At 42.6% G+C, this 22,855-nt stretch overlaps 1 protein-coding gene and 1 long non-coding RNA gene across 2 annotated transcripts in view; one reads left to right on the top strand and one right to left on the bottom strand.

Moving 5' to 3' along the window:
* The window catches only part of LOC116579890, a 39,486-nt gene extending 36,612 nt beyond the window's left edge, over window positions 1-2,874 (bottom strand). Inside the window, exons 1-2 of the long non-coding RNA XR_004281445.1 lie at window positions 2,261-2,874; window positions 1,633-1,770 (exon numbers count right to left, since the gene is read on the bottom strand). This is a non-coding gene — a long non-coding RNA (uncharacterized LOC116579890). The remainder of the gene's footprint in view (window positions 1-1,632; window positions 1,771-2,260) is intronic.
* A 229-nt stretch (window positions 2,875-3,103) lies between these two features.
* The window catches only part of CDYL2 (chromodomain Y like 2), a 164,937-nt gene continuing 145,185 nt past the window's right edge, over window positions 3,104-22,855 (top strand). Inside the window, exon 1 of the mRNA XM_032323840.1 lies at window positions 3,104-3,538. Coding sequence (XP_032179731.1) covers window positions 3,515-3,538 — 24 coding nt within the window. The 5' untranslated portion in view covers window positions 3,104-3,514. The remainder of the gene's footprint in view (window positions 3,539-22,855) is intronic.

Raw genomic sequence — 22,855 nt, 5'->3', positions numbered from 1 at the left:
GCAGAGCCTTTCCCTGTGATTTATATTATATCATATCATATTATATTATATTATATTATATTATATTATATTATATTATATTTTATATGTCCTTTGAGAGCTTGAATCTAGCCAACCCTGAGAGCAATTCCATCCTTTTCTAATCTATGTGAGTCAATAAATTCTTTGTTTTAAATCAGTTTGAGTTGAGTTTTATCACTCGCCCTTAAGTTATGACTAGTATGAAGAGTCTGTTCTAGCTTTTGGAATATGGTAGATCTCTCCCATTCTCCATAAGCAACAGTGGTTCTATGTCATTTGGAGAATCTGGAACAGAACTGTCCATTGGTTGGGTCAACCTTCCCGCAGAGGATGAAGAACCTTCCCTTCATCCTTCAGGAAGCATCTGGCTTTTCTGGAAGCCAGTGATGGTCTGGAGGCAAGCTCAAAATAGAACAGTGTTATGACGGATGGGTAGCTCAGTCACTCAGTTTAAAACCTTAGTCATGTCTGTATCCTTTCTTTCCTTAGTTGCTCACCCCTCCCCCAACTCTTAACACACACACACACACACACACACACACACACACACACACACATCCTGTTAGTCATCAAGTCCTGTTGATTTGGATCAAATGCTTAATGGAACTAAGTGGAGTGACCATAAAGAAAGTTGGTGGCTGGCGGGGTTCTTCCTTGCAAATCCAGTTTTTCTTCTTCATTTCTACTGCCACCTCGATGGGCTATAGCAGTTCGTCTCCCTACCTCTAACCTCAACCCCTGAAGTCCATTTCTCCTATCTCTTCTAGAATTTGTTTTCTAAAGCACACTTTTGATTGGTACATGCTTTTGATGGCTTTAAAAGTCTTCTCCAGTTTTTCACTACTGGCTTGTTAAATTGCAAACCATTCCAGACTCTCCATAAATTGACCCACATTTGCTATCCAATGTCCTATGACCTTGATGGATAAGTCTTCTAGTCTTCCAGCACCCCTCCCATTGCAGCAGCACCTACCACCTACTCTTACCTCTTTCTCTAAATAAAATACTATCCTTCCTTTCCAATAAGTCTTCAAGATCCATTTCAGTTCTATCTCCTTCATAAAATAATCTCTGAGCATGTCACTCCACAGTGAATACCCTTTCCTGTGAACTCTGGAACAATTGTTGTCTAGACAAGTTCCCCCCCCCCCCAAGTGTGCTCACATTCCCAAGGAGAATTTGGCCAGTACAAGTCAAATTTTTGGTGTTTTTATAAAACTACTGATTATATATTCAAATTTGTCTGAGCAGATTATTTCCGAACCCAGTTTCTTTCTTGTCTTCTACTTCCAAATTACATCCTCATGCTTTGGTGGCGCGTATGTTCCAAAGTACAAATTAAGGATCATTAAGATTTGTTTTGTGACCTACAGATTAAGAACTGTTTATTATTAATGTTATTATTTAAAACCATAACCATTGGGAAAGTAGTATGAAAAGGGGAGAAGACTGCTATAACAATTTCTACAGTTTTTAAATGAACTATATTTTGTTATTTCTACACACTCACTCTTCCCCTTCCCCTCATTGTTTTAATATGGGATTTTAACTAGAAATTGTATAAAATCTGTTGTATTGGCATAGCCTGACAAACATTCATTGTGTACTCACTCTCTGCCAGGAATAGTGATAGATGCTTGCGATACAAAGATAAACAAGCCCCTGCAGGAAGCAGAAGAGTTTTCCAGATGGAGTCCATGTGGAAGGACATTCTAGGCAGAGGGAACAGCATATGCAAACTCATGTGTCCTAGGAGACAGACATGAAAACTCTGTGGTTCAGATTCTGAGCAATTTTTTTTTTTTTAAATTTGGTGACTTTTAAAAGTCTGATAGCCGCTAGATTAAACCCTCCCTGTCATACACTCTCCTCCACCGTCTTTCTCTCCACAAGGGCAGTTCAGGGTCCAGATTCAGACACTATCTTTATTGGGTTCCACTGCTATAGGCCACTTCATATATACATTGATATCTGTTTAATTCTTATTTCACTTTAGGTGGTTGTCACTATCCTCAATTTAGAGATGAGTAAAGTGACTTGTCTAAAGTCTCACAAATAGGAAAAGGAGGAAGGATGTGAATTATGTCCACTTCTCATCTGGAGAAAGTGACCAACTGGGCATTTTTCGTGCTGGGATGAGAAAGACCTTACTTCCAAGTTCAGAACAGCCTGTCTTCCCAGATTCTGAATTAACCGTATCACTTGTAGAGAGAAGCCTTTAAAAGGAAGGGTGACTGACCATTTATCCAGGGTGTTGGTAGGACGAGATTTTGAGGAGTTTGTACTTGAGAATGCTTCTCCAGTTCTGTGAGCTCTGGAGCTTGGTGCAGAGTAGGTACTCCTGTATGTTGAATGACTGAAGCCTGTTCACATGCCTGTGGCTAGTCTCTCCTCTTGGATTCAAAGCCCTTCGTGGGCAGGGTCTCGGTTGTGCCTGTCTAGGGACACTGTGTAGTTGAGTAGGCTTTGGAAAATGTTTTGAGTACTGGGTGAGTGAATGAATGGAGTACGGGGTGGGGGGCGGCTGTTGATGGGAGGCCACGGCGGGCTCTGAAGACTTCCCAGGGTTTAATAGGGTGCCGCGTTGGGGCCTCTGTATGGGCCATGTCTTTCCTCCTCCCCCGGGCCTCCACGTCTTACAAACCAGACTGGAGGGAGGGGCTATGCAGACAGGGAGGGGCTGCGGAGCCCCGAGGGGCCAGGTCTCCTAGTGCGGCGCCCACTCCCTCCACGGGTTGGGTGGGGTGGGGGGGAACTGGAAGAGGTGAGGCCCCGGGCCGGCTGAGCCCAGCTGGGGCCCCTTCCCCGAGACCTGCCACCGCAGCTTCTACCTGCCTCCCCAGCCGCCCCTTCGCTGCCCCGGGCCGGGTGCGCCCGGCGGGCACCTGGTCCGCCACCCCCGGGGGGCCCCCGCCGCCGCCTCCGGAGCCGGCCCGGGTCGGCGGGGCGGGCCCGAGCGCTCCGCGGCTCCGGGACCGGTCCCCCGGGGCGCGGCCGGGCAGCCGCCCCCGCCCCCCCTCCCCGGGGGCCGGGCCGGGCTCCCGGGGGGCGGGGACTCGCCCAGTGGCAGCAGCGTCCGGGCCGGCGGCGGGCGCGGGGCGGCTTCCTGCAGGCGGCGCCGGGGCGAGCCGTTGCCCGCTGCAGCCACCGCCGCCGGGTCGCCGGGTCGCGGGGGCCGCGGCGCTCGGGCCGCGTCGGTGCCTCCCGGGCGCGCTGCGCGGCCGTCGCTGCTGCCCGCGCTCGTGCCGCCGCCGCCGCCGCCGCCGCCGCCGCTGCCGGTTACGCCAGCCCCGCCGCCGCCCGCTCTGATTCTGCGCATAGGCAGCCCCCAAGCCTGTCATTCTGCAAAAACACAGTTTACTCAACACACCACACACACACTCACACACACACGCGCGCACACACACGCGCACACTGGCCCCCTCGCGCACACGCACGGAGGGCGCGAGCGAGCAGACGCGCACACCCGGCGAGCCAAGTTCCGCAGCCTGGCATGGCTTCTGGGGACCTTTACGAGGTACGGGGACGCGGGGGCGCGGCCGGCCCCGGCCCGCGGGCGGCGGGCGACGGCGGGCGGCGGGCGGCGGGCGGCGGGGACCGGGCCGGGGCCGGGGCCGGGCGCGAGCCGGAGTTGCCGAGCCCGCGGCGGCGGCGGCGGCGGCGGCGGCCGGAGGGTGGCGGGGGCCGGGCGCGCCTCCCGCCCGCCGCCCGCCCGCCCTCCCGCGGCGCCCGCGCCCGCTCCCTCTTTCTCTTTCTCTCGCACACACACTCTCTTACTCCATCTACTTTGCGGCCTTGGAGGGGAAGGAGGAAGCCGGGCGGAGCCGGGGCGGGGGAGGTAGCGGTCCCGGGGAGGTGTTTCTCGCCCGACGAGCCGCCTCGAGTGCAGAAAGTACAGGTAAAAGTCGGCGCCGGACGTGCCGGGAATGCGGGGGGCCGCGCGGCGGCCGGCGGGGGTGCGGGGCGGGGGGTGCGCGGCCCGGGCTGGGCCGGGGGGCGCAGGAGAGGAGGGGGGCGGGCGTGGGAGCCGAGCCCAGCCCCGGCGAGGCGGGGTCCGGGGCGGTGGAGGGAGTCTGCGAGGGGGGCATCCGGGTTGGGGTTAGGGAGACACCCGCCACGCCGATCCCCTGGGCCACCGGGCCGCCGCCTCCCTCCCCCCACCTGCTGCCCCCGCCACCGGCTCGGAAGCCCTCCAGGCCGGGGCGTGGGGGCGGTCCTTGCGGGTGTCGTGCTCGCTGGGGGCGAGAGGGGGCGCTGCAGAGGGCCCTGTGTGGAAGGAAGGAGAACATGGAAGTCGGAGGTGGGTGGTAACATGTTGCTGGAGGACCTGGGATGTGAGCCCTGCTCCCGACACTCTGCGTCACCCTCAGTGGATACCTGTCTCTAGGTCCACCCAGGTAGTGGCCAGCCTCGGAGACTTTGAGAGCGTCTTAAAAGTGGTCAAGGAAGATGTTAGTCTGGCATCTGTGAAACAATGGAGGAATAGCTGTGGCCTCCGGGAGCTGGGTTGTAGCTAGCTCTGGACACAACTGTTCCAGCTTTTGGGTTCCCAACAAGTGGACAAAATGAGAAACAAGTCCCACTCCCTGGGGAGAATGCCTCCAAAACGGTGGTAGTCCCAAGATGAGGGTCAGAGTAAGGAAGCTAAGAGACCGGCCATCCTCAACCAGAAGGCCCACTGATCCTCCAAGAAACCAGCATCAGCGCTCGGCCTGGACCTGTACTCCCTAAATCAATAAGTCTGTGAACACTAGCCCTGCTTCCCAAGGCTCCTGACTAAATTGAGATGAGCACCCCCAAAGGGTGAAATTAACCTAATGGGTAAGAAACTGTAGGGGTGATTCACCCTCAGGAGACTATAGGGGTGATTCACCTACCATGAGCTTTTCCTTGTGGGCCTATGGGCGGCTGAAACTTTTCAGATGGTAGATTTGCTGGCTGTTGTGAGAGGAGAATGGAGAAAGGCAAGTTAGCCTCTTGGCGTCTGGGGTCTTTTGGATGATGCTGGACTTGGGGAGACCCAGTCATGGACTGCTACCAACCAGTGCGTTCAGATGGGACAGATGGGTGTTCTCAGCACTCCCTGAAAGAATGCTGCAAACCGACCTCTTCTCAACCCTTCTGCCCTCGTCATCCTTATGCTAATAAAGAAGGTGAAGTTCGGTAGGAATCTGGTGAAGAACTTTGACAGATCATGGCCAATGCGTCATGCAGGCACTTTGGTCTGTTTCAAGATGGCGGAGCAATGTCTGAAACCCAAAGCTGAAGCACAGTAAATTGTGAGGTCTGATTGAGCTTTTACAAGTAGAACCAGCACTATTAGGACATTGGTCAAGAGTAGATACTCTTCAGGGGCAAATTTCATTTCCTGAGAGGTGTGGATTTTTCTACCCATTGATACTGAGTCAAGCTAGAGCTGCCAGCATTGTCTAGGTGCGTTGTGAAGGCCTTAAGAGGCTGTATCAGGAGCTGTCAGTCTTTCTGCACTTGAAGTTTGGAACTTTTGAACCTTCTGGGGCTAATTTCTTGTTTAAGTTCACCTGAAACTATCCTCCTTAACATTGGTAATTATAATCTGTTAAGGGGAATTTTCACACTGGCCTTGAAACTATCTTAGCACCTCAAGAGTTTTTACTGGAGTTCGATGAACAGGACAATAATAATAGTTACTTATGTAATAGTAGGTAATTGTACTAGGTGTAAAATAGTTTTCCCATAGCTGATTATTTGCATCATCATTACTAAAAGGGCTAACTTGCATTATGAGAATGTAACCAATGTTAACATTTTTATGGCCTGTGTCTACATTATATAACATACACTGAAGAATTTAATTTGTTGTTCAAGTTCAGCTTTAAAAACAATTATGTGCTGAGAACTGTACATTAGCATATATATTTCTCACTGTAAAATTGTTGTGTGGGTAAAAAAATAGGATGTTGATTTAAGGAAAGATCTTGGAATATCTAGTTATGTTGACCTTGAAAGACAAAAAGAAAAAAAACTGATCATATTCTTAATTATGGTATTACACTACTTAACTATCCTATTCAAGTTTATATAAGATGGCTTCTTATAACCTCTAATCAAGAAACCATACCTTGATTGGGCTAAGAACGATTATATTTGTAACTGATCTATTTTGTGTCTGTGTGTCTACTGACATTATCCTTGACCCTTTATAGCGAAGATACGATTTGGATTATAGAGATTCTTCATATTATCTTTGGTGCTTCAGATAATTAAATTGTAGAGCATAAACCTTCCTCAGATAGTATTTTCTTTTTAAGGAATAGGTTCTGATTTTAAAAATGTCAGAAAATAAAAACTTTATGTAATGGCACTCCTCAATCATAATGAGAAATAAGGAATCAAGCTCCCTTTCCAAAATTTTGGATCTTGATAGGTGATTCTACTTTGTTCCCCTGTAGAAGAGTTCTTCTCATCATCTTTTGGTATATTACAGTTGTCACCTATAGAAGGGTGATCTTAAATATTGGCTGATTGTGTCCAGGTATCTGGATACAATATGAAATTCTTACCCAGATGCTCTGGTCTACATTCTGCTAGACATAAGGGTCTTGAAGTGGCCGTCTGTGAGCAGGTCTGGGCTGTCTATTTATTTTGCTTTGTCTCCATGCTAGATAAGAAAAGTGGACTTGAGTATCTTTTAGATGGTACATGAGATCTCTGGTTTGTGCTTGTCCCAGTGCTCCTTATTACCATTCTTAACATTACTTATCTGGCTTCAGCAAGCATTAGAGTTTGCAACCCCAGGAATAGAGTTGATCATTCACTAAGATGTTTGGGTTTCAGAAAGACATAATCAGGGAATAAGGAGCCCCATCCTCTTGTCTATTCCCTCTGTGTCCCTACCTCCTTGCACATTCAAATACTTGTTGACAGAATCAGTGAACAGAAGACTGAATTAGGCATATATAAAGTGCCATGGCTGACCTTTGTTATCCTTGTCCTGAGTGTTCACCTCCTGTTCTCTTTTCCTCCTCAGCTTGTGATCACTCAGTGGTGGTAACATCATGTGTATGGATGGCTCTCAGTTCTCTTCTGAAAGGAAGTGTGGCTGAGTGCCTTTCCCGAGAGCCAGACTGTTACTCATTAGAACCACTGAATGCAACTAAGCTTCAACCATGTGGCTTTCCATGTGGCTGTTGCATTGTATTGTACACCCCCTCCCTTGTGATTAGCTGACAGTTGTGGAGGAGGTCTCTCTCTCTCTCTCCTTTGGCAGAATTGTTCAAAGAGAATGCTGTATGTCTGTAGACAAAGTCAGTATTAGTTGAGATGGACTTGACAGTAGTAGTTCCTTGTGTGTTTCTCAACAGTTTTTATGTACACCCCAGAGTTCTTTCTTACAAGGATGAAATGTGCCAATGTGTCTTTTTTGGGGAAGGGGGTTGATAAACTTGCGTACATCCATATCTAATATATATGTGTTTGTGATTATGTGTATGTGTGTGTACTTGTGAAAATATTGCCTTCCTTTCATTCCCAGTAAGATAAATAACAATAATAATAGGATAATTTTAGTTTTGTTGAAAGAAATTTATTTTCGTTAAAAATCGACTCTGCTACAATAGTGACCATAGGCATTTCCACCCTTGTATTCTGCAAAATCATTCACTAAAATATTGGAAAATATGGACTTATGGGAAAAATGGGATTGAGGCAGAATGTTGAAAACTTACAGAATTTTGTGAGAGTGAATTTTGGGCTTATGCACCCTCTCTGTAGATTGAAGGGGGGCATTTGTTTCTAATAGACATGATTTTCATCAAAATTACATCAGGCCTGGGGTATAGGCATCTTCGTTCATCTTTATTGGGAGAAATGTTTTCATAGCTTCTTCATCTGCAACTTGTAGGTTCGCCAGGCAGGTTAGCCTAGTAGAGAGTGTAGTGATTCTCAAAGATACAGCCTGCCACTCCTTTTGTTAAAGGAAGGCACTGGAGTGCATTTCCAGGTTTGTTCAAGGTCCTCATGCATCATTAAACCTTTCTGTTCCTTTGTGAGGGTGCATTGCTAGATTGCTTCAGAATATTAACAAGCTAGGAAAAATAACACAAGAATCAACATAACTTACTTCTTATACTAACATCATTTCCCTATTTACCAGTGACACCTGAGGTTAATTCCCATCCAACATGTAGTAGCCGAGTAGATGGTCAGTGATAGAACTTTTCCGTACCAGTATTTGAAGAAATAGATATCTTCAAAGAGAATATATCGGTTGAGTTGAATTGACTCTTTGGTACATAGTAGGCACCTGGTGAATATTGAATGGGAACTATGATTCTCCTGTCTTTTGAAAGTTATTTTAAATTATCCCCTGGGAGTAGATATCAGCTTGTTTTTGGATAGACTTTTATGCTAAGTCACACTCTTCATTGGATAAGATCATTTCTTCAGGAGTTTCAACTGTCCTTGAAAGAAGTTTATACAGCTCCTTGTAATCTGGCCAATTGCTAAGGCATGGTTCAGGCATGGTGATTAGCCAAGTTCTTAAGGATTAGAGACACACATTTCAATTCTAAAGTTATAGGTCTTTCTGTGTCTCTTGGATGTTGAGGAAGGGTATAGATGTGGCTGCATTCACAGCACCATCTTTGATTTGTTCATTGTATATTACTAGAACACCAAACATATTGCAGTCATTCAGGAAATGATTGTTTTCTGTAAGTCCATAGTCTAGTGGAGATATAGTTAAGAAAATAGGCAGTTTACAGTGCAACGGGTAAAGTGTCAATACAGGGGAAGATGGGGCTCTCTTCGGAGGATGGGAGGAATCCAGCCTTGGGGAAGTGGAAGGCTTCTTAGGAGAGGTGGTGGCCACTGAGGAGCGTAAGGAGATGAGCTGTACCCACCCCTCATCCCCTCGAATTGAGAGAAAGGCAGGGGATAGCTCTTTGGTTTTTGTTTTGGTCCATTAGGTAAATAGTGGAGCTAGTCATGGAGAGAGGGAGCCTAGGAAGAAACATTAATTGAAAGCAGTGGGGTGGTGGCAAGGACAGTGAGTTCAGAGTGTTTCTGGAACATCAGGGTATAGAGGTCCACAGCAGTAGTCAGGGGAGCCTCAAGCTCAGAAGGAGCACCTCCTGTGGGATTTTGGGAGTTATTAGTATGTAGACCATCATTAAAGCCAAAGGACGCTGTGTAAACACGAGGTGGGTCCAGTGATGGAATACTGGAGAAAACAGACATTTAAGGGACAGAGGAGGAGAAAGAAGTGATACCAGATTTACAAGGAATAGCAAGAGAGGTAGAAGGCAAAACAAGAGGCTTTGCTTTTATGGAAGACAGTGGGAAACTGTATTTCAAGGAAGAAGGTATGGTTTGCAGTGTCCTTTGGATTTAATAAGCAGAAAGTCATTGGTAACCTTAGGGAGCATCTTAGGGAGCACCCCCAGATGTGTTGGTGGGTGAGGGAGGGCCTGGTTCAAGTGTGATGATGAGCAAGGGGGTGTGGGGAGTGTGGGTTCAGAGCCATCATGTGTAGGCGACACTTTTTTTTTTTTTTTAAAGATTTTATTTACTTATGTGTCAGAGAGAGAGAGCAAGTGAGCACAAGCAGGGGGAGCAGCAGGTAGAGCGGGCAGAGGGAGAAGCAGGCTTCCCCCTGAGCAAGGAGCCCTATGCAGGACTTGACCCCAGGACCTTGAGATCATCACCTGAGCTGAAGGCAACCACTTAACCAACTGAGCCACCCGAGCATCCCTGTAGGCAACACTTTTAAGAATCTTGGGTGTGATTGTGTGGAGAGAGTGAGTGTGATATCCAGGGGCGAAGTGGGAGAATGGGTCAGCCGTCTCCATTCCACTGGTTCCCACAGGGCTCTGCTACTTTGGATGACTTGGATATCAACTGTCATGTAGGCTGTGGGTTATCGGACTTGCATTCCTGGAAGAAGGGGTTTTCCATAAACCCTACAAACACCTCTCCTGCTCACCTATGGCAGTGGGGTCTGGCATCTTCAGTAATTATAGCTGGCGAAAAAAGTCGAACATATATAATGTAGTGATACCGAGCCTTTCAACAGATCATGGTCAAGGAAAAGATCTTGCTAAATTGAGGACAAAGAGATAAAGTTCTTCATTAAGGGTTTTTCATAACAGCATTTTTCTGAGAGGAGAGGATGGTAGATCACCAAGGTGCTAGAGGTCAATGGGCGTGTAGAGGTCAATGGGCGTGTAGAGGTCAATGGGCGTGTAGAGGTCAATGGGCGTGTAGAGGTCAATGGGCGTGTAGAGGTCAATGGGCGTGTAGAGGTCAATGGGCGTGTAGAGTTTTAGGGGTCAGCCCACCTGGCTCCAGACCCCAGTTATTCTGTCAAATGCCGATGTAGCTCTTGCCATGAGGCTATTTTGTAAATGTGATTGAAGTCCCTAATCAGTTGAATTTAAGGGAGAGTATTCTAGATCATCTTGGTGGGCCTGATTCAGCCAGAACTGAAGCCTACCTGAAGAAGAAAAAGTCCCACTCCTGGATAGCAGCTGCAGTTGGGAAGAGTTCCAGCTTGCCCTCCCCAATGGCCTGTGCTGCAGACTTTGGATGGGCCTGGCCCCCTGTACCCCCCACTCTCACTGCCACCACATAAGCCAGTTCCTTGCCATCTATCTCTTAATGTATAAATCCTAGTGGTTTCTCTTTCTTGACCGTATCCTGATCGATACAGCCAGGTTTCTGGTCCACACGCTGCCACCAGGTAACAGTGTGCTCCTATCTGTGCCCTTCAGGTTTTTTCAAACTGGATGGCTTCTGCTCTACAGGGAGGTCTCTTCTGTTTTGGAAATATCCTCCTGATTGTGTCTGTTACTTCACATAAACCACACTTACTAAGGAGTGTCATCGTCTTACTTGTCTCCATGTGGGAAGAGCTTCAGGAATCCTGCCAGGCCTTGGTGTTCGGGCCCGTGGGGCTTGTTCCTGAGCATGGCACACACTGCCGTGCCAGGAATTCCCCAACCAAGGGGCCACCACCCTATTCACAGTTTCTTGACCAGGGAATTTTTCTCTCTGATTTTCATTTCCTGGTCTTCTAGTCCAGAGTTTTAAAAATTACGTTTCAACGGGTCTTGCTAACAGGCCATGGAGCTTATGCAAGTTCTGGATTTGAAGTTTATTTAAAAATAGTCCTTTGTTTAATAATCCACCAATCAAGTATTTATTATTTGTCAACAGTGTGCCTAGAAACATGCCAGGTGTTGGAGCTGCAGCCACAAGTGTCTTTTAAGCTGTTGTTCAGAGTGTGATAAAGGCCTCACACTCACTTGGTTATATACCACACTTTTAACACATTGGAGTGTTCAGTACATTAAAACGAGCAGCCAGGTCAACTATTTTTGTGTGAGTAGACCTCAGAATACAGCTTTTCCTACCGTCTCTGGACATGTATTTGAACTTCTGGTAAATGCACTGTTTTACGAATGTTGTAGGTCAGCAATGTTCTTGAAAAAAAATTCGGGCCTGTTCATATCTCCTCACATACAATTACACAGGCAAATACGCTTTACAGCACAGTGTACCCCACTCACTTAAAAACCACTCAAGGTTCAAATAATTGTGGTTGGTGAATGTTTTAGTCATGGTGTAATAATCATTGTATGATAACTGACCATCTAATGCTCTACCCCATTATATTATGTAAAAGAGAGTGTTGGGGACTTAGTGAGAGTTCTACGTCATTCTGCCCTGACTTTTTAATTTGAGAGAAGGAACATGAGTAACTGTTATGTGTTAGAGGGTCAGCCACAAAGCAAACATTTCCTTTGTTTCTTCTTTCAGGCTTCAGGATCTGTTAGAATGCAGAATACCCTGAGATTAAAATACAAGATCATAAAAACAAAGCAAGCCAAACCTGATACCACTTACAGCCACTTTTCTTAGCAAGTCAAAGATTGTTTTCCTATTTACAAGCAAACCAAGTGCAGAAGTTGTTGGGGCTATAACAGGAAAATAGCGAACAGTCTTCGACCTCATTGAAAAATTGCATTATTAATCAAAATTGGCATTTTTGTTCTCATGAGTTAGTTCAGCCATAAGAAAGTGGTGTAAGTCAAATTTACAAAAGATATCTACACTAAGAAATTTTTGCACCTATCTGATTTTATGTGTTAGGTTTCCTGGAACTGTCTTTGTTCAGGAAAAGGGTTCCCTAGCAGAGTTCTAGCATTTTCCGCAAGGCACTAAGCTCTGTGAGGGCAGGACCATGTCTGTATTAGTTGTGATGGCATTCCCAGCCTGTGGCCCTTTACTGGGTACATGGTAGTTCCTCAGTAAATATTTGTTGAATGAATGATTGGAAATGTTGGAAACCTATGCTCTTCGGTCCCTTGCCTTTCTCTTGAGTGAGCTTTCTTAACTGCTTACTGTAGGATTTTCCTCTAAGATGATTCCTACAGATTGCCCTTGACATTCAAGATTCCATTTTTGCCTTCCACGACATCTTGTGTAGATTTATTAGGTAACAAAAGTCCCTTAAAGGACACTGGAACATTCAAGGCATTGTCCCTCATGATGAGTGATGACTGGATTGCGAGTGGCCATTCTCTGATGGGACGTGTGACAGAGCCACTTTCACACCGACACACACAAAACTGTGGTTTGCAGCTGCCTCTGCTACTTGCAGCGCTGCCTCCTGGCCCCGCTCCAGCCTCGTGGCTTGGCCTACTTTGATATACACCGTCCGTTTGAGGTTGAGCCGCCTGGCCCCAAACTCAGAAACGGAGACTTGTATCCAGAGGGTGTCCTGAAGAAGGCTCCCGGGAGAAACACGTGGAAGGAAGTGTGGAAGGGAAGATGGGACAGCTGGACAAGCTGACCTGCAGTGAGGTCACAACTGAGGTCTCACCTGATGCTGTGGAAGGCTCTTCTTCAGAAATGTCCTACATGGGGGGCAGGGAACTGGGCCCTCATCATCCAGTCGCTGCTAGCCAGCTGTCCCACGGTGGGGTGGGGACGGGTGGGGAGTGTTTTCTTGCGCTGGGCAGTTCCCTGTGGCAGAGGGCAGTTCCCTGTGGCAGAGGGCAGTTCCCTTCCAGGGACACATCTGTGAACCTTCTGCAGCAGAGATATCTAGATGAGCATCCCATGTGTTTCCCCAATCTGGAAGCTGTGGGGATGGGCCCCGAGACCCTGACAAGGGGACCTGGGTGTAGTGGACGTGATCCCCTGCACCCTCAATTATTGCCATCCAGTGACTGGTGAGTCCCGCTCAGAGTCCTCCAGAATACACATTAGTCACCTTGCTTGTCTTTTAGGTTTTTGGTGCCTTGCTTGAAGACCTCATTTGTCATTTTCCAGCTTCTTGGGGCAGCCCGGGTCTTGAGTACCAACAGACTGGCCATGTATTGCAATCGTCCTTTGTTTTTCCATTGGGCATGTACCAGAGGGTCGCATGCGGGGAAGCACTTCAGATGCCATCCTTTCTGTTGGCTCTCCATCCCTTTCTCCTGGAGCATTTTCCTTGACTGATTCTCCCACTCCTGGGTTGCCTCTGTGTCCTCATCTTCTGTTGCCTGTTTCTTCAACTTTGGAGATTCTTAGAGTTTTGACCCAAGGTTCTTCTCTCCTTGTGATGCAGTGACCGAATGGATGATTTCTAAGTCTGTGACACTTGCCTGGGTTTTCCCTCTCAACTCCAGAGCTACCTGTCTTACTCCATGGGGACTCTTTACACTCAAAATATCCAAACTTGAGCTAACATCTTCCTCTGTAAATCTTGCTTCACCTTCTAGGTTCCTAGCCTCAATAGAACCTCTGTCCATCATCTGTCCATCAGTCAATGGGATAGAAAGAGGGCCTCCCTTGTGCTGCCCAGACATCCTGTATGTTCTTTTGGATCAGCATCCTGTGTGTTTCCCAAATCTAACCTTTTCCCTTCATATTCTCTGTCTTCCTTGAATTCAGGAGGCAACTCCCAGAACTCAGATTACTCCCAAACCTCTTAGCTCTTATTGGTGCCTCTAGCCAAATTTTTCTCCATACTGTACCCATGAGGAACTTTCTTAAATACCAGTGTTGTCATGTCTCACCTCCTGCTGGTTCTCCTCATACAGCTGTACTCTGTCTACAGATTTGTTCTTGGTTCCTGGAATGTTCCAGGGGCTCTCCTTTATTTGTACCATTTCAAATGACTGGGGTGCTCTCTGTTATCAACCCTGCCACCTTTTTGTTTGCTTAAATCCTGCTAATCCTTTATGTCTCAATTAGATCTTAACTCTTGGCAAACCTTCCCTGGCTCATCAGGGGTTTTCTTTGGGCTCCTGTAGGACCTCGTTCTTCCCTCATTATAGCACTTACTTCACTGTGTTATGATTTATCATTTTATTTTCTAAGTCTCCTACAGGGTTGTAAGTTTTGTGTGTGTGTGTGGGGGGGGGGGTCAGGGATTCTCTCTGTTTTGTTCTAGCTTTAGCACTCAGCCCAGTACAGGACGCAAAAAGCTATCTGTGTAATCACGGAATGACTGTATTCAGAACTTTCATTTACATGAAAGTTGACACTGCACTTGACAGTCTGTTTTGTATGAAGTTTGAAGGACTGTCAGTCTGTCGGTTTTCCTAAGGGCATAAAACTCTCAAGTCTGTTTTCTATGTCTTTCATTGATCAATTGATCAGGGGACATTGGTTTCTTATAAGCAAAACTCATGGACAGTGTTTGGCTTTGTATTATCAGCAAAGCTAATGCAGTTTTGTAGTCAAGGGGTTGCTGAATTTGGGGATTTGGTGGACGTTTTTAAGTCATCTGCTTAGTCTTTCCCCAACATCTCTGAGAACAAATCAAAAGTGAGGGTCTCTTTTACTCTATTGAAGGAGACGAGTCCTTGAAAGGCTAAAACTGGCTATTTGCCTTCACTGAAATCAGAGTGTATCATACATGAGATAGACAGTGTCTTGCTGGACTCTTCTGGAGAGCTGCCTTGAAAATCTTGACGTCATTGTTGCTTTCTTATGCAAGGTTTCCTAAAGGAGGCCAGTGAGGCTCAACACAGCCTTGAGTCTCGTTTCATTCTCTTGTTGATGAAGAATGGGGTTAGGACCCACTTCACCAGCTGATATCACAGGCCTTGACATTATGGGAAACACTTGATATCTAAACTTTGCCTGGAAACCCAAATTTATTTGTGAACTTCTGCTGGTTGAAAGGTGAGTGGGTAAGATTTTAGTTCTTGATGTTTACATTGCTGTATTTGCTTGTCTGTGTTGCTACCTAAAACCACATTCACTTTGAAGACTATGGTACATGGAGATCTGTGAAACAGACTTTGGTAAGGGTCCTATAGTTAATAGGAAGAGGAAAGGAACCACACAGTGAATTTCTCAGGGATGCAAACACATATGGATCTTCTTCAAATGATAGAGCTAATTTTCTCTCTGAATTGGTGCGTATTTTGGTACTATGTAGAAAGTCATGGATTGTTTTCTTACCTTGGTCATCACATGTGGAAGAGATGGCAAAGTCTTAGATATCATGAGGCATTTCTGTTTTATTACCCCCGAGCCTCCCACTCTTGTGTGGCCATGTCTGTGGTATTATGGAATTTCAGGGAACCTGGTGCAAATCCCATTTGCTTTTGATGTCATGAATTGGTATGTCTTTTGAAGAAATCTAATCTCTGATCCTGGCTGAAGCATAAAAAAGTTATTGAAGTATACCTTCCTATGATGCTTGTATAAAATAATCTTAAGAATGAAAACAGTAATAATAGCCATCAGTGAATGTTTACTATATGTCAGACACTGTCTAAATTCTTGGCATTATCTCCTTCAGTACTTCTTATGGGATGGGTATTAGCCCCGTTATTATCCCTGTTAGCGATTCAGAAACGGAGACTCACAGCTACCAGATGGTAGAACCAAGATTTAAACTAGGTCCTCTGGAGGACCAGTACTTATCTCTTGTTAAATTATAAAATGCCCGCGTTTTCCCTTCCATCTTCTCTCCTTTTCTTACTCAGCGGTACTCCTGCCCTAGCTTCTCAGGTACCGTGCTTGGCCCAGAATCCCAGGCATCGGTGGGTTCTCAGTGCATTGAGAACAACACAAGGAACCAGAAAATAATCCTGCTTGTAGTGGTTCCATGCTGGTGTTGCTAGATCATTGCTGTACTTAAATGTAGACCTATCAACTGACCTTGAAAAAACCAATTTTAGAATTTTTACCAAGAATTCACAGAAAGCACCTAGGTTAGAAGTTTGTAGAACAGGAAAATCAGGGTCATGTTTCTTTTCTGCATGCAATTCTTATTTTTCAGGATTAGAAAAAATTGCCAGTCATACTTCTAACAGCCTTCCTTAGAGGATTTTCAGGTCCTTAGATTATAATAAGTTTCTGCCTGGAGGTTTGAAGTCAGCTACAGTAATAGGTGCTCATATGTCTTCTTCTCAACTGTCTTTTTTTTTTTAAGATTTTTCTTTATTTATTTGACAGACAGAGATCACAAGTAGGCAGAGAGTCAGGCAGAGAGAGAGAGAGAGAGGGAAGCAGGCTCCCCGCTGAGCAGAGAACCCGATGCGGGACTCGATCCCAGGACACTGAGATCATGACCTGAGCCAAAGGCAAAAGTGTAACCCACTGAGCCACCCAGGCACCCCTTCTTCTCAACTGTCTTAATGCTGTTCCTTCTCCCCGTTACATGTTTTCTTAATACATTTAAAAATAAGATTATAATACCCACCACCTGGTATTTCTGAGAGAGTCGTGTTAAGATCTCCAACGATTAGTGTATTCATATCAATATGACTATCTTGATTAACAGTTTTCTTATGTAATTGGCTGCTCCCATATTGGGTGGGTATTATAGAGGGCACAGATTGCACGGAGCACTGGGTGTGGTGAAAAAATAATGATACTGTTATGCTGAAAATAATTAAATGAAAAAAAAAAGATTATAAAGCAAATACATACTCACTGTCCAAAAGTTTTAAAAAATAGAAAAAGCGGAAAAGAAAGAATAACTCACAATTCTTTTATTTAGCAGCGCACTATTAACACTTGTATATCCTTCTGATCTTTTTCTGCTTACATAAGGAATATCCAAGTTCCTTATGATATATCCAATATATGAGAACTACGAAATATAAAATTGTGGCCATACTATACAAAGCATTATGCAGCTCTTTTAGACAATAGAAGTATTTCTTTTATTTAGTAGTGTCCTATAACATAATGTCAATATGCTATACCATGTAATTGATCACCTTGTAGTCTGTTTGATTCTATACATAGCTTGTTTTTAAATTTTCAGTATTTTAAGTCAAAATCTTTGTATGTGGTGCTGATACTTCCTTATGATAAATTTCTAGATACTTCCTTATGATGAATTTCTAAATATATTTCAATGAGCATGCTTTCTATAAAGACTGTTGCTAATACTGCCCACTGCTCTCCAGAAAGGACACGCTTGCCATCCAGAAAAGATATTTCCAGCAATAACTGTCATGTTTATTTTGCTGGGCTCTTAGCGTGACTGGTATTACTGTTAAAAAATGCAATTTGAGAGGTGTTTTTAATTTCTTCTTGATATATAAAGATTAAAAAAATAATCTAATCATTGTCTATAACATATATTAAAAATATTTTTTCCTTTCTGGTTAGTTGTTATTTTGCCTGTTATCATTTTGTATAAGGAGAGTAACTTGAACATTCATACTAGATTAAATACACGTGTATTTAAGACTCCTTCTTGTCTCTCTCCTTCTAACATCCCTCCCTCCTTCTTTACTTCCTCCTTTCCTTCCTTGAAACAGGGAGGTCTTCCTTGTGCCAAAGCGTATAGCCACTGATCTGTAATCTCTTATGTTTCTTTTATGGCATCATTATTGTCCATTTAATATAACTAATTTATTTTGCTGTGTGGCGTGAAGTAGGGATATGTTCACTACCATGACTAATCTGTTGTTTCAACACTATTCATGGAACAATTCATTATTCTCCCTCTGATTTGAAATGCCAGGTTTATCTTTGATGAAATTATTGCAGATAGTAAGTAATATGAACTTATTTATGGCCATTCTCTTGCATACAGTTTTAGTCATTGTGCTTTTAGGAAACATTTTATTGTTTAGTAATTTGAATCCACGTTTATAATTCTTTTCTCAGAATATTTTTATGATCACAGTTGATAAATTCCCAATCAAAATCCAGATCAGCTTCTTCCTTTAATTGCACTAGATGTACGGGTTGCTTTGCGGAGAATTGAGATCTTTGTGAGTTTGAGTCTTTTCATTCAAGAACTTACTTCTGTCCATTTATTAAACCTCTTCTCGTTTTCTTGGTACCAATCCTAAGTTTATTATTAGGTCATTTAAATTGCTGTTGCTTTTATGAATAGGGTTTTATATGTAATTTATTGTTGTTTATATATTAGAAGCCCAATTTTTTAGGGTATTTTTTTAAACTATACATGTTCTGAATTCTTATCGATCTAATAATATATTTTGTTCAGTTCTTTCTGGAATTCTGGTCACATCATCCTCAAATTATCTTACCTGTTTTTTTTTTAAGGTGTTATTTTATTTGAGAGAGAGAACAAGCATGAGCGAGGGTGCCAGAGAAAAAGAGAGAGAGAAGCAGACTCCCCATTGAGCAAGGAGCCTGACAGGGGGCTCCATCGCTTGACCCCCAGATCACAACCTGAGTGGAAGGCAGATGCTTAAACAATTCAGCCACCCAAATGCCCCTCTTACCTGTTCTTAATGTTAGTCAGACACTTAGGTATTTTTCTGCTCTCACTTTGTTGCCAGAATTTTCAGAAAGCATTATATAGTGGTGCAGTAGTTAGGATTTGTGTCTTGTTTCTTGCTTCTGATTTAGTAAAACTGCCCTTCATTTCACCATTAATTAAGGCAGTGCCTGTTGATAAAAGGGGGATAGTGTGTTTGCTGTTAATTAAAGTTCCTATATCTTATTTACTGTTTTCTTTTCTTTTAACAAGGAATGGGTGTTATACCTTATTAGGTGCTTTTTCATACTTGCTGAAGGCATCATATAATCTTTCTCTTTAGCATAAACTTGCTGTAAAATAGTTAACTGTAGTTTCCTAAGGCTAACTTTCCATATTTTGAGAGAAACACACTTGGCACCAATGCGTTTTTAAATTTTAATATTTTGAGAAGTTGGGCCAGCTGCTTTGTGTGTTTAGAATTTTGGTATTGATATTCAGAAACGTGGTTGGTCTTTGGTTTCCTTTTATGTGTGTACCAATTTCGTCTAATTTTAATGTCAAGATAATGCTGGTTTCATGCAAGTCATTGATTAACATTTTATTTTTTCCTCTGTTTTCAAGAATAGTTTATACAACATGCCAATTAATCTTCTCTTAAGTGTTTTTTGAAAGAAATAACTTGGTTATGGTATTTTCTGTGTCTGGAATTTTTTGGAGACAATTTTTGATAGCATTTTCCATTGTTGCTTTTTTTTCTTATGTCCTCTTATTGAGTAATTTTTGGTAATTTATATTTAGTAAGAATACCAGTCCTTATTGTCTCTATTTTAACATTTCTTTGAAGAGGTGTACATAGTTTTAACTTTTCAAAATATCTCTTTCATATACTTGGTGATGGTCTTCTCTTCCTAAGGTTATAATTTCATGTTTTCCCACTTTTTCCTATTTTTGAGGTTGCCAGAAATTTGTCTCTTATATTGAAATTTTTCCATAAAATCAACCATTAATTAAGCTTTATTTTTCCCATTTCACTATTTTCTGCTTTACATTAGTCAGCTTCTGATTTGTCATTATTCATTCCTCCATCTATTTACCTTTTCTAGTTTTATTTATGAATTATACTATGCAAACAAAATGTACATAGTGTATATGTATAATTTAATAATGGATAGTTATGAGTGTACTAACCACATACTTTTATTATTTATTTATTTATTTATTTACTTAAATGTTTATTTATTTTTTTTTAAAGATTTTTATTTATTTATTTGACAGACAGAGATCGTAAGTAGGCAGAGAGGCAGGCAGAGAGAGAGAGGAGGAAGCAGGCTCCCTGCTGAGCAGAGAGCCTGATGCAGGGCTCGATCCCAGGACCCTGGGATCATGACCCGAGCCGAAGGCAGCAGCTTAACCACTGAGCCACCCAGGCGCCCCAACATACTTTTAAAAATAGAATATATTTTCAGCCCTTTTGGTGCTCCTTTCCCAGTGTATGCCCATCCCTCTCTCCAAGAAGCAACTCTTCTTCTGAATTTGTGATTATTTCCTTTATTTTCTCTATAGTTTTATAACAATTTTTGCATCCTTAAAATTTATGTTGCTTGAATTTCCCTGGTTTTGAATTTTATAGAGCTGGAATCAAATTGTATGAGTTCTTATGCCTCTTGATTTTTGCTCAGTATTACTTACGCTTTTGAGATTTATCCATGTTAATGCATTCCATTTTTTATTGGAATATATTTCTCTGTATAAGAATTAATGAATATATATGTTTACATATGTAAATCCAGAAATATATTAAAATATAATACATAGTATGTAATATATAAATATAAGATATGCAAATGTATGACTTCATTTATTCTTTTATGGATGGACATTTGAGCTTACTTCAATTTCTGATTTTATTTTCATGCTTTACTATTACAGCAGTGTTGTGGTAAGTATATTTGGTAGTTGTCTCTTGGTCCACCCATACCAGAATTATCCATGGCAAATACTTCAATGCAGAATTCTTGAGTCCTACTGTCCTCAAATGTTCAGCTTTACTAGATCATACTAAATTATTTCCCAAATATTTATGTTTTCTTTAGGCTTCATTTGTTCCTAATTTTCTAGCCTTAAGTTGAATATTTAACTTTTATTTTCACATTTGATATTTAAAAATAAGAAACAAAAGCATTTATAGCTATGAATTTTTTTCCAGAGTCTGGTCTTAACTACAGAAGTCTTATTATGTCTTCTAATTGATATATTTTTTTCTAAATACAATGTATTTTCAATTGCTGTTTGCTCTTTTACAAAGAGTTATTTAGGAGAGTGTTTTGCAATTTCCATATAGTCAAATTAATATTATCCTTTTGATTCCCTTTTTGTTGTTTTTAACTTCAACTTTGTATGCATTATGGTTGGAGGTTAAGATAAATATTTCACTTCTTTTTGCAGTGAAATTGAATTTTTTGTGACTTAATATGTTGATCAATATTTTATTGATTTTGGAAAAATGTGTAGTTTTTGGAGAGCACAAAATTTGATATCTATATTACACAAATACATATGTATTGATAGTTAAGATATATACATGGTAAATAAAGCTGATTAATTATAACAAGTAGATTGCTTAGAACCTTACTGATTTTGTCATGAGATATACCTTGAACTCTCAAAGGCTCCTTGTAGATGTATTGGATAGGTTTCCATGTCAATGTGTTTGGGTAATATTTATTCTGAATACTGATATGTTTGAAAATATATATGACATTGTATTTTATATTTTCTGTTTATCATGCTTTTTTTGTTTTCTTTTTCTTGGGATTGATTAATTGATTATTTTGTGACACTTCTTTCTTTTTTCTTTTTTTAAGACTTAGTTTTTATTTATTTTAGAGAGAGAGAGAAAGAGAGCGCACAAGTGCAAGTAGGGACAGGTGCAGAGGGAGAGGCCGTCGAGCAAACTTCCATGCTGAGGGCAGACTCTGTCTCAGGGCTTGTTCTTTGGACCTTGAAGTCATGATTTGAGCTGAAATAAAAAACTGGTTCCTTAACTGAGCCACCAAAATGCCCCATCTTTTTTTTTCTTTTAGTGTTCTGGTAGTCATATATAGGCTTCTTTTGTAGTAATGGTTGTCTTTAAACATATTTGAAACTACTTTTTCTAGTAGTGTCTAGGAGTAAACAATTGTTATAACCTTCTTCTTGAGTGAGGTAAGCAACTTAGCCACTTTTTCTTATCTCTCTACTTGACCCCTCTTCTGTCTTTTAATTTATTTTAATTTTATATACAGACTATTGTTACTGTTGTGTTTATTATACTGCACCTACTTTCTTAGCATTGCATCTTTAACATTTCCTTAAGTATAATAGTTAAATTATCAACAACTATTTAGATTTAAATATAAATTTACTTATCTTCTCACTTATCACCTTTTTATATAGTTCATAATATTCTTTTTTATTGGACTTGTGTTTCATGATGTTGGAGTATTTTCTCAGGTATCCCTTTCAGATGGGAAGAATGCATGGAAAAGTCTTTTGAATCCTTGACCATATTATAATTTTCTAATGTAGCAAGGTTTCCTTTCTATTTAACTAAATCTTCCTCTTTTGAGCACTTGATATAATTTACAACAAATATCTTTTTTTTTAAAAAACGATTTTATTTATTAGAGAGAGAGAGAGCATGCACATGGGCAGGGAGGGGAGGGAGAAGCAGGCTCCCTGCTTATGAGGGAACCCAATATGGGGCTGGATTCCAGGACCCTGAGATCATGACCAGAGCCATTCTAACAGGTAAAAGGTATTATCTTATTGTAGTTTTGATTTGCATTTCCCTGATGAGTGAGCATCTTTTCATTTATCTATTGGCCATTTGTATGTCTCCCTGGGAGAAATGTCTGTTCTGCCCATTTTTAATAGGATTATTTGTGTTTTGGGGTGTTAAGGTTTTTTTTTTTTTTTAAGATTTTATTTATTTATTTATTTGACAGACAGAGATCACAAGTAGGCAGAGAGGCAGGCATAGAGAGAGAGGGGGAAGCAGGCTCCCCACTGAGCAGAGAACCCAATGTGGGGCTTGATCCCAGGACCCTGAGATCATGACCTGAGCTGAAGACAGAGGCTAAACCTGTTGAGCCACCCAGGTACCCCTTGAGT

Source organism: Mustela erminea, chromosome 19 (assembly GCF_009829155.1).
Source record: "Mustela erminea isolate mMusErm1 chromosome 19, mMusErm1.Pri, whole genome shotgun sequence".
NCBI classification, from domain to species: Eukaryota; Metazoa; Chordata; class Mammalia; order Carnivora; family Mustelidae; genus Mustela; species Mustela erminea.
The sequence above is the reverse complement of the archived record's forward strand: the minus strand, read 5'-3'. Positions and strand labels throughout refer to the sequence as shown.